This window comes from Silene latifolia, chromosome X, assembly GCF_048544455.1.
Source record: "Silene latifolia isolate original U9 population chromosome X, ASM4854445v1, whole genome shotgun sequence".
In the NCBI taxonomy this organism is placed as follows: Eukaryota; Viridiplantae; Streptophyta; class Magnoliopsida; order Caryophyllales; family Caryophyllaceae; genus Silene; species Silene latifolia.
This window is the reverse complement of record NC_133537.1, coordinates 2,781,287-2,794,000: the sequence shown is the minus strand read 5'-3', so window position 1 is coordinate 2,794,000 and position 12,714 is coordinate 2,781,287. Positions and strand designations below refer to the sequence as shown.

Below are 12,714 nucleotides of genomic sequence, written 5' to 3'. Positions count from 1 at the left end.
ATAGGATTAAATCATTAAACACACCATTATCTTCTAAGATCAAAGTTCGCAACATTAAATAACATTGTCAAATACTCCATGTGCCCCAATCAGGACACATTTTAATCAAAGGTAAATAAATGACGAAAACGGACTACGGAGAGAGTATATGTAAATCTAATCTTTTACTAACTGCATAATTTGTACAGTATAACGGACCCAGTAAATAATCTTCCATCGCCCATATGATATGAATCAGTCAATGTGAAAATTGATACATTAGGAATTAAAAATAATATAAATAGGAATTAAAAATGGAATTTGACTGATGAAAAGATAAAAATAAAACCTAATAGACGAAGCGAATCTACGGTAAGACCGTCTTTTTGTACGAGACCATTTAAAATAACCGTGTTATGCCTGAAAAGTAATCTTGTAGTCTCATACAAAAGACGGTCTTACCATAGAATTTGTACGATACGAATTAAAGTAAATTATTCACTGAGACAGGGAGTAATAGAATAGAGCAATGGGATTGGAAATATACCAATTTAAGTTCTCGTTTCAATATCGTAATTGCATGAACACTTGCCATGGCGAAACATGAATTCTGGATGTGTTTACCGTCACCAAGATCGCCAATCGCCATTATCTTATGCTTGATTTATCCACTATGTGTAGAAGTCGATCGCCAATCGCCATTATCTTATTCAATAGCGCGACCCTGAGTGACCCCATCCGAACTCGAGCAAACCCGATCCACTGGAACCCGAGAATTTTGCACACTGGAACCGTCTTGACTTGACTCGATGATGACCTGTAACCCGACAAGGCCAAATGATCAGTGACCCGAACCCTGTCGGATCCGGGATTTACCCGATTAAATTGATGACCCGACAATTATTAAGCTTAAGATTTATCAAAATGAAACTGATTTAGACGCTGTTTGGTAAACAGCATATTGGCCAATTTTTAGCATATTCAAGGGTTTTAGCATGTTTGACCAATCAATATGCTAATTTTAGTGTTTATAGAACAAGATATTGAAACAAAGATATTTGGGGTCAATATCTTTGTTTTTACAATATCTTTACCCCAAAGATATTGGTTAGCATATTGTAAAATAGGAAATTTTTCTCCATTTTACAAAGAAAAGTAACAATCTACTAATCGTAATCTACCAATTACCAAACACTCAAATTAATTCTGCTAATTATAATATGCTAGTCAAACCTTCTGATAAAATCTGCCATTTATAATCTGCTTTTGCAATCTGCTTATGCTGAAATTAATCCGCTGTTTACCAAACAGGGCCTTAGTGTTTCAATTAATGCATTTACCTAATAATTAACTAATTAAACCAAATAATGGTTAATAATCTAAATTTAATGGTAAAAAATTGAATTAATGTGATAAAGTAACGGACTTGATAATGACCTCACCCAACCCCTACCCCAACCCCACCTTATACATCATTTGAGCCGAAATTATTCGTCCCGACTGAAATCAGACTCGACCCAAAATAATAAGCTGACTCAATATGACCCAACTCGACTTCACCTAACCCAAACCCAATTACCTCCCATAAATATGAAAAATTGAATTAAGGTGTAAAACAGACCTAAACATTACCCAGATAATTTGTGTTGTATTAGTTTCCCTCTTATTCACTCATTTCTTCCCCTTTTATTTTGCGCAAGAATTAAGAAAATGATTTTGAACCACACAAAACACTCTATTCCACTCTGCCCCATATATAATTAAAGTTGGATCACACAAAAGTTACCTAAAAAGGAAAGAGGAAAGAAAACCCGACTTACCCAAAAAGAAATGAGGAAGGAAATGAGTGAATAGGAGGGAGTATTTAATTATTTATGTTTTTCGTAATCCAAACATTGATATTTGTGTCATTGTATGGATGTAAGAGTTGATTCACGCACTAATGACACGTCTAACTAGATATAGTAAATGAGTCAATCGGGTCAGGTTCGAGTTGAATCAGTTGAGTCAAGTTAGTTCAGGCCGCTCATTGTTTTCGAGTTAATTCGGTTCGGGGCGGGTCAGAATATAATTCGATATGTTGGCCGGGTCAAGCGGGGCAGGTTATTTCGAGTCGGGTCATATTTGGGACAATGAATAAAAGAGCGGGTCATATTTGGGACAATGAATAAAAGAGAAAAAGTTGTTTCAAATCTTTTCAGTCCAATTAGAGTTATGTTTTGTCGGGTCAGTTTCGAATCGAGTTATTTTCAGATCAGGTCAATTTAGATTTCAGGTCACATTCTGATGATGTAGTTCGTGTCAATTTCGGATCTCGGGTCAACCTTTTCGAGTCGCGTTAATCAGATTAGGCTGCTTGGGTGAACGGAAACTCTAAATCTAAACACTTTAAATCTACTAATATTGGGTGAACGAAAGCTCTAAATCTACACACTTTAAAAACTCTATTTGGCGAGTAGATTGACTCGGTCAAAACTACTTCTGTAAGCGACTTGAGCTCAAGTCAAGCTCAGTTTGACTCCTTTACGAATCAAGTCGAGAGAGGCCATAATCGGTTTGAAAAACATAAGAACAACTCAATATTCTTGAAGTGTCGATAATATAATTTGTTTGTTTACTATTTTAAAGAAAAATAAGTTTACTTTAAATTTAATTTACGAAAAAAAAAAAACAATCTAATAAAAAACTTTAGCCTCATGTCCAGTGGCATAACCATGTTTCGTATGATGGAGTTTTAAATAACACGGAGTATTTTATAACTAAATTATCAACCTAATAAGAAGAGTTAGTAATAACTTATTTTCAAGCAAATGATTAAAAAAAAAAAAGGTAACTTGACAATCGACTTCAGTTTAACTAACTGAGTATTTATGAATTGTTTTATAAGTTTTTTTAAGTTTATGAATTACATTTTAGAAATTTTGTAAGCTAAATGTAAAGCAATTTGAAAACTTAACATTATACTATCTTCGTCTCCACATATTCTATACATTTTATTAAATTACTCCTAACAAATGAATCACAAAAGTGCAAAGAATCTATTAAGATGGAAAAAGTTGATAAACTTTTTTCAATAATACTTAAATACTTAACATCTTATTGACACGTCAATTAACTTTTTTTAATAAGATTTTCATCTTATTCTATTTATGTAATTGCCTAATACTCCTCACATATATTTAACAAGTGAGAACATCAATAAAAAATGAAAGGAGTATAAGACTTGGTTATTTTTGGAAAGCAATAATTTTAACAACTATTGGAGGTTGTTTACAACAAACACTATTTATACCGTCACATAAACTACCGAAAAATATCCAGTTAGGTCATATTCTTTTAAACTGATATTATTTAAACTAAATTAAATAGATTTTAACTGAACTAAAATGAATAAACCTCAATTGAACTGATATGAACCGAGCCGACCTCAATTAATTTTTCACTAGACTTACCTTTGCTATTACTAAAGGAGTGGGCGCGCAGATTGTATCTCTTGTACCCACCAATTTCCTGTAAACTTTTGGTGGGAGCCCAGATTGTCTCTCGGCTCCCCACCAATTTCATGTAAACCTTTTATTTTTATTATAATGAAAGCTGCGCGCATTTTATAATAAAAAAAAAAAAATAATAATAATAATAAAAAAAAAAAAAAAAAAAAAAATAATAATAATAATAATAATAATAATAATAATTTATCCCGCTCTCAATAAAAAAATGCGTTTCAAGTAGTCTAAGGATTCCAGGGGCAGTTTCGTCGTTTTAAGTTCGTAACAAACCTCAACAAGTCCACCCTTCACCAGTTGTTTTTTCCCTCCACAATTCAAAAAAAAGAAAAAAAAGAAAGAGAACACAGAGAGAGCAAGCAAGCAGCAACAATGGAGGAGAGAGATAACAACGATGAGGCACCTCCGAATTTGATCTCCAACGACGAAAAGAAATTGAAATGTGTGTTTCTTTTTATATAGTATGATACTTTTGTGTGTGTTCGTTTTCGGCAATTTGTATTGTGATCGATTTTCCGCGATATTTGCTCATGTTATTATTATGACGATTCTTGTGTTTTTCTCTTCAAGATTTTGTAAAATTTTGTTCATAAAACATAATTTGGCGAACGGACAATTAAAGATAACAACGATGAGGAGAATTTGATCTCCGACGACGAAAAGAAGTTGAAATGTGTGTTTCTTTTGATATAGTATGATAGTGTGTTCGTTTTCGGCAATTTGTATTGTGATCGATTTTCCGCGATATTTGCTCATGTTATTATTATGACGATTCTTGTGTTTTTCTCTTCAAGATTTTGTAAAATTTTGTTCATAAAACATAATTTGGCGAACGGACAATTAAAGATAACAACGATGAGGAGAATTTGATCTCCGACGACGAAAAGAAGTTGAAATGTGTGTTTCTTTTGATATAGTATGATAGTGTGTTCGTTTTCGGCAATTTGTATTGTGATCGATTTTCCGCGATATTTGCTCATGTTATTATTATGACGATGCTTGTGTTTTTCTCTTCAAGATTTTGTAAAATTTTGTTCATAAAACATAATTTGGCGAACGGACAATTAAATTTCAATTCGGTTCATTACTAAATGTGTGAGAGAAATGTGATTAAGATATTGTAGAAAAGTATAGAGTATTACAAAAGTAGAACGTATAAAAATCTATGACTCTATGTATATGTGTATTTGTTTGTTTCATACATCAAAATATCTTGCTTGCTGTATAAAGATTTGTACGTATGTATGTATTACGAGTTTATTCATAATATAACAAAATTGTATAAAGATCGTATAGAGATTCAGTTTGTTTGATCTATTACGATACAAAACTCGCATTCGCATTAAATATTTTGGGGGTAAAGAGGTCTTATGATAATTTTAGAATGGGTAGAAGTAATTGAGAAAGTAATATTTTGATTGGATGATGAAAACTGGGCTCGATTTTGCTTTCGTACAATTAAAGACGGCTTGTATTTCTTAGTTTCCATTTGATTACAATTAATTGTATCATAATTTGCTTCTGCTGTAAAATTATACACATGTGTTGTTTTTTGAGTGAATAATCTGCTTGTGTGGTTAATTGAACTTGCTGTGGTTAACATGTTCAAAGTGAATTGTTTCGTGACCGATTGATTTTTGTGTATTAGACAATCACAAAGCGATACAATTATTGTATATAATCATTCGGCCTTTCTTAATTTCTCCGTAGTAGTTTATTTATTGCAAAGTTTGTTTCAATTAAGGGATGAATTTGTTTATGCAGTGGAACAGATTTGGGATGAGTTACAATTCTCAGATGACCCTCACCATTTGCCTAACCGTGTCCAGCAAAGGCTAAGCTTCACAAATACGTGTGTCCTTAGCATTGTCGCGTGTCTCATCTCATCAGATTTCAATAACAAGCAGTTTAATGAGAAATCTGCTAGTTATCTTCTGCTCACATTCAAAAAGAGAAACATTACAAGCTTTTGGCATAGAATTGATGAAGACAGACAAATCGGTCTACTGTATGGCCTGTTTCTATTATCACAGAGTAGTTGTGAGCTGATGAAGGATACAAGCTTGAGTGTACTGAGGGAGTTAATGACTGAAGACATGACCTGCGCACACTCTCATGGGTCTAAACCATTCTACTCGGTGCCAACTTTAGAGTTTATAAAACAGATGGACAAAGCCCAAAATGAGTTTCGAGCCATCATAGAAAATTGGCAAGAAGTTGTTGTCGTAGGAGCGGTTGGCTGGGAAGGAATGGTCAATGGGGGCAATTTAGTTGTCTCATTCATCAAAGGAGAGGATGAGCGCATGAGCAACGAGGCTTGGAAAGTTTTGGCTTGTTTGGTGATGTATATTCAAAGCTCACATATGCCACTACTCAATGGCATTCTTGCACAAGTCTTAGAAGGAGGAGGAATAGTAGATGCATATGGCAGTGACAAGGAGTACAATCTGTTGTTTCAATCGGTATACGCCGACCTACTAAACCACAAATCAAAGCCGGGTGAAGACATAGGTGTAGAAGAAATGATTGATTCATTGTTTATGAAACTCAATCCACTTGTGAAGGATGTGTTTTGTGCTCTCTTAATAAGGCTTCTGGAAAAGGTGGAATGCCGAGACAAAGCAATCTTTCTAATTGCATCTATTGAAAAATTATATCCCGGGGAGAACATTTGGGTGGCGGGGGCTCCTTTGGTGGATAGATTGCTCCTACTTCTCAAACAGTCCAAGGACAAGGACAAGGACCCCTATGTGCTTGCCATACTACAATGCTTAATTCATTTGTCTAAGGCAGAAAATCCATTGCACATTAAGCCCTTAGAAGAGTTGTTGGATGAGTTGATCAACATATTCACGTCTTATCGGACCCGAGAGGTGCAATTACTGGCAGGACAGTGCCTAGAGAAGTTCTTGAACTTTGATTTTTATCCACTTCCTTATCTTGGTTACAGGGTAATACAAAAATCTCTCAGGAGTAACAATTTCCCACGCTTTGATACTGAACTTCAGGCACTCTTAAGTCTTTGTCAGGGTATACTTGATTCAAACCTGGAGCAAAGTTATCCATTCTGAAATCAGGCTGCTAGATTCTATCCTGCTGAAGCAAAGTACTCTTAAGTCGGGTCTCTGCCTGTCTGACTTACTGTTGTCTTGTGATGGCTTAATTTTGTCTTGTAATTAGTATTACCTTTACTGTCTATGTCAAAACAGTAGGAACTCTTAAGGCTTTACGAGGGAATACTCGATTCAAACATGGAGCGAGATGCTGAGGTGATAACTGGTACTGATATCAGAATGCTAGATTCTATTCTGCTGAAGCAAAGTACTCTGTATGGTACATGATATGTCTATATTTTGTGTTGAAACCAAGTGCTATGTCTGCCTGTCTGGCTTAATGTTGTTCGTAATCGCTTAATTTTGTCTTGTAATTAGTAGTATTACCTTTACTGTCTATTGTCAAATCAAACGGTTGAACAATGATTCCAGTATATAAAAGAGTTTTCATAGCTGATTCCAGTATATCTATTAGATATAATATAACATTAGACCTCAAGAACAGTTAGAATACAAGAGACGCATATTCATAGTGCGCAAAAACTTGGGAGAGACGGTCTTTCAATAAGTTATTGAGCCTTCATTCCGTACCCTTTTATTAGTATTTCGTGATACTACTGTCCTAATATAATTAGCTATAAGGGTAAGCAAGTGAAGGCATCCAAGGTATCACTGAAGATGAAATAGTGTTGAGATAGGTTTGAAGCCGGGGATTAGTGACTTGAACCTTTCGCATTACTCGAGTCTGTAAATTATAGCAGACAAAGATCATATGATATATCTCTATTCCCACCAGTAATTCCTGTTCATCAGCTGAATACGCATATGGCCACGGCCTTATGTATCCACTGACGACACTCTTACAACAAATTTGTTGAAGTTCATCCTCTGTGTAATGCAGTAACTTTGTCCAAGAATTCTGAACCCCATACTCTTTCATTATCCATATATCATAGTTATGGAATGATTTTTCATTGACGAGATGCAAACGCTCTTTCAAAACAACCAGGCTCCCAAAACAAACTCCCTCATTATCAGGTTCAGGCAACACGTAATACCTTCCGCTACTACTACTAACATTTAATGCTGATATAATTATTTCACCAACCCTGTCTGTGAGGTTCTTCGAAATCCAATGAAATGCATTATTACAATATACCAAACCATTTGACGGAGAACTGCCAAACAGACGTTGATTAGGAACGTCTGGTTTTATTTTTTTCCACGAATTCATCTTCGTGCTGTAAAGGTAAGCTACCACATGATGTTCATCTTGTTTACGATAAGAAATTAACCTCAGTATTTTGTAATCTTCACCTTCCGTACTCTGAGAATCATAACCAAATCCCACATGTAGCCCATAACTTACAGCGACGTTGGGACCAAGATGATCAGGTAGATTAATAACTAAGGGAGGTAAGAGGGCAGAAGCACCTGTCACCGGGTTATAAAGGACACAGACCGGGGTTTCAACGTCTGGTTCAACAAACAATAACAAACCATTGGAAGAGCCAAAGATGTAGGCTGAATCAATGTTAGGAGGAGGAGGCAGCTCTGTAAGGATCTTTGAATGAAAGTCGAAACAAAAGGCCACCGCGTGGTTCACCAGTATAATGCAGCCACCATCAAGACATTTACGATGTTGTTGGTAGAGTTTGCTGAAACGCGAGCTACTGATTTCAACATTCCACCACCTTGATAGGCACTTGAGACGAAGCAGTTGTTTAAGCGGTAACCTTGATAGTATATCGAATTGCAGTTCCAATGGAAGGGTTTTCAAGTTCTGCTCATTATTCTCCATGATCATATCTCTATTTTTCCTTGGCTTTTATCGCGGATTTTCTAGAGTTATATATATATACATTGTTAGGGAGAGTTATATATCATCATCCTGCCATCAGAGATTTGGAAATTAAAATTAATTTCTAAGTTAATTAATTATGAAAAAAAGTATACAACATCAGCTAGAATTTGTCATAGATTAGGAAACTTGCCTTTATTAAACCCCAATATGATCACATGAGAAAATCCTCGGTTGATACCATGAACTAGACCTGTACTCGGGCCGGGCTAGGGCTAGGCCGCTCTCTCAGGTCGAGACAGGGGGGCGAGCTTGGTCGGGCCGAAGTGGGATATGCTTGACCCGGGCCAGGGCCTTAGGGGGGCAAGGGCGGCCCGGGCTGAAATTTTAGGATTCGGGCCAGACCAGAGCCGCGGGCCAAGTTGCATAAAATAATGGGACAAGGCGGGTTGGGCCGTGCTGATGGACAACTCTACCATGAACTAATGTAATAAGTACTCCCTCCTATTCACTATATTCTTCCCTATTTCCTTATTCGGATTATTCGGGTTTTCTTCCCTATTTCCTTATTCGGATTATTCGGGTTTTCTTTCCTATTTCCTTTTTTGGGTTGATTTGTATGGTCCAAATTAAATTGCATGTGGGGTAGTGTGTTTTGTGTGGTCCAAATTCACTTTCTTATTTCTTGTGCAAAAAAAAAAGGGGAAGAATATAATGAATAGGAGGGAGTATGTAATTCTTCCATGCAAAGCAATGCGTAAAGCTTGAACTTAGTAATGCTGACGAGATTTGAAACTAGATCATGAACACGACATCTTATAATTTAACCAACTATGCTAATTAACATCTGCATAATTTAATTAGTTACATGTTGTAACAAAAATCTAACACCAAACTAATAAGTTCGAGTGACTTTCAATAATCGATACTCTGAAGCTCTTGTTCAAAATTTCCAAAGATGTCCGACATCTCTAGTTGTCTTCATTAAGCTAATTTATTGGCCCATATTATATATAGTTAATCCCCGTAATATACTTAGGTTATCGGCGCATTTAACATGAATGGTATTGTATTTCTTTTCTTTGCAATTTACAACGATTCTATATAAAATTATTTGGAGGAAAGTACTCCGTCTCAATCAATAGTTATCTATTGTTTTTGACACAAAAATTAAGAAAACAACTATGGATGAATTTGGATCACACAAATCACTTAACTCCACGTGCACGTGGAAAATAGTCTACAAAAGGTTACCAAAAATGGAAATAGATAACTATTCAATGATATACCCCAAAATAGAAATAGATAACTATTGACCGAGACGAAGGGAGTAACTTTTAAGCTGAAAATAGCGGTTGGGCCGAAAAGATACCGATTTCAATGGCCGGACAAAGAAAGTCATTTGACGCTTGCGGGGGATACAAAAGCAAATCAAAGCCCACAACGTTGAGGCTTCTTGGTTATTGAACAGAACTTGGGCCTTGTTACTTCGTACTTTATCCAATTAGGGAGCTGTTACAGACCGTCGATAGTCCGACTTTATTACCCCTGACTTAAGAAAGATAATCCGACTTTTACCTCTAACTTAAACAGTTAAACAACTTAGGCCATGTTTTGCCGCTGTTTATTTTCAGCTTACTCCATTTCAGTTCAGCTCTATTCGATTCAACTCAACTCTCACTCGATCATTTTTCACCCTTTTAATAAAAGAAGGGATATTCTCCCGTGTACCCCTGAACTTTTTCGTTTTCTATGGTGTACCCCTCGTTTTTCGCAAAAAAACTTTGACCGACAATAATTCTCTGTTATGAGTTCAGAAAACGGTTATTTTTTTTTTCAAACCAATTATCTCGTCAAGGCCTTCAATTTGAAAAAAAAAAATCACCGCTTTTTGAACTCTTACCCGGTAGTTATGGTTGGTCAAACATTTTTTAACGAATAAACTTTGACCGACCATAATTCCCGTCTACAAGTTGAGACGTCGGTGAATTTTTTTTCAAACAGAACACCTCTTAAAAACGGTCAATTTGGAAAAAAAGTTTATCGTATTCTTAAAACAGAAAAGAGCTTATTATTGATCAAAGTTTTTTTTTTTAAAGAAAGATATCATGAAAATGAAAAAGTTGAAAGTCTACATCCCATAAAAGAATAAATTTCATTACTTAAATAGCAATTGCAATCCAATTATTAATTAGAAGCTTGTCTAACGCTTGCAATTACAACTGACCCATTTGCTTACGGTAATATACAGCTAAACGTGGAATTGTGAAGCTCACGTACAAGATACCCATTTACTTGTGGTCGTCCCTCGAATATCACTTCTAATATAATGACCCCATTATCCTCTTATTTCACTTATGTGGTTGATAATTTAAGGGATTTTTCGCTTTCTTTCAAAAAAAAAAAAAAAAAAGAGAAGGGATATTCTACCGTGTATCCTTACGTTTTTCGGTTTTTTATGTTATACCCTTACATTTTTTATATTCTACATTATACCCCTAAATTTCTTACTTATTTCTCTATCATGATCTCCGTTAACTTTATCACTATCAATAATTCGTATTTTGACATTTATTTTGACTCATTAATGTCGTATCACCATTCTATGTGAAAAACATTAGGAATCACTTTTAATAAGCACAAGTTACTATTAAAAACCTCAGTTATGATTCAGGAAATAATAATGGAGATTTGATTAATTTTTAGTTAAATTCGTATACTATTTGGTGGGTTAATAGGTAATTCGGCGAATTAATAAGAAAATGAGTAGGCTATCGAGTAATTGGAATGTTGAATAAATGATTTAATAGATCATAAAGGTTATTGTATAGATTAATGTATAAAGTTCAGAGTTACACCACAAAATTTCAAAAATATAGGGGACCATAGAAAACCGAAAAACTTGAGGATACACCATAGAATATCACAAAAAGAAAATATATATGTGCCGGGGAACCAAACTAGGGATAACACTCGCTGCCCTCAAACTTTCAAAAAATATTTAAAATTATCGATTTTTGCTACCTAAAAAGTCTTAAACATAAAACCTTAACATAAGTATAAAACAGCATGAGCAAAATTCGCTACTCCAAAATTTTGGTTCTAAGTCCACACCGACTCACTACTCATATGCCGTAGCAAGTAGTCAAGTACGGTGTTAATATCCTCAGTCTTATAGCAATTATTCTTTTTGTATTATGCATAATATGTCACTCTTGTCTTTTCAAAAAAAAAAAATATGTCACTCTTGTATTAATTAACACGAAACCAAAACTTTATTTCCTGATACCTAAAGTAATAGACTATACACCACACAAATTCCCCTATAGTCTATAGTATCACTTTCTTGTGACCATGATGTTTTCTTGCATATACTTCGAGTTAGGACTTAGGATCTTCTTTATTATCTCAAAACTAATGAATGGTCTATTATCTTTACAGTTAGTCTTGCTGAAGACGGGTCGGAACAAGTGACGGGTTATGCCACTCACAAAACGGATAGGGAGGACAAGGTGGAGGTACCCCCCATGTGCTTCCCTCTCTCCTCTATTTGGGTCAAAGTGACGGATACGTGCCGTCTTCAATGAGATTTTGTGTTATCTTTAATAGGTTCATTTTAATATGTTATTTCTTCTATATATCACCAAACATTACTTAATGTTGTGACCATTAGATCATTTCAGGGTAATATATAGACCGTTGAGAAATAATGGAGAAGAAAAGTACATTTTACTACCTACCTTACAATGGTTTTTGTTAAAATAAATTATAGAATTATTACGATCTCATGTTGTGAGATGTCCCGTTGGTATAAAGAAAAACACTAATGTATCAATAGCAATAAATGAGTGTCCCTTTTATATAAACGCGATTGTCAAAACATAAGCAAGAAAGATAAAAAAACGGAGAGAAAACAACGCACAATTTACATGGTTTATTAACAATGTGATAGCTACGTCTACATAACTGATATAGTACGTTTTAGAAATTTATATAATATCTTCTAAGACCAATACAGAACACTTAGATAGGCCAAACAGAAACCCTAGCCCAGTTAGAAATTAAGAAACCCCTAATCGATCAGACTAGTCGTTCAAAGTGACGACAAATAAATTCGAGGCATAAATCTAACATATAATTGTACATTTCTTGGAAATCTTGCATGTCATACAAATATAAAACATTTCATAAATTTTATGGTATATTTTAATTTTTATATACACCAAAAATGGAGTAGTAAATTGGTTCGAACGACCTGGAATAAAAAACCAATGAATCCAAATAAACAAATGGACTGCAATGACTACATTATTTATGCTACGGCTCCGTTTAACAAGGCATTTTAGGTATCTGATTTGGTCAAAGTAGCTTATTTGAC

At 34.8% G+C, this 12,714-nt stretch overlaps 1 protein-coding gene across 1 annotated transcript; it reads right to left on the bottom strand.

Moving 5' to 3' along the window:
- Window positions 1-7,166: 7,166 nt before the first annotated feature.
- Window positions 7,167-8,336, bottom strand: LOC141622942 (F-box protein CPR1-like). The gene has a single exon (XM_074438972.1). It carries the CDS (start codon window positions 8,334-8,336, stop codon window positions 7,167-7,169), a length of 1,170 nt encoding a protein of 389 aa, XP_074295073.1.
- Between the last annotated feature and the right edge of the window lie 4,378 nt (window positions 8,337-12,714).

Bases quoted from the DNA above. Each gene is read 5' to 3' on its own strand.
- LOC141622942 (XM_074438972.1), bottom strand. From the start codon at position 8,336: ATGGAGAATAATGAGCAGAACTTGAAAACCCTTCCATTGGAACTGCAA.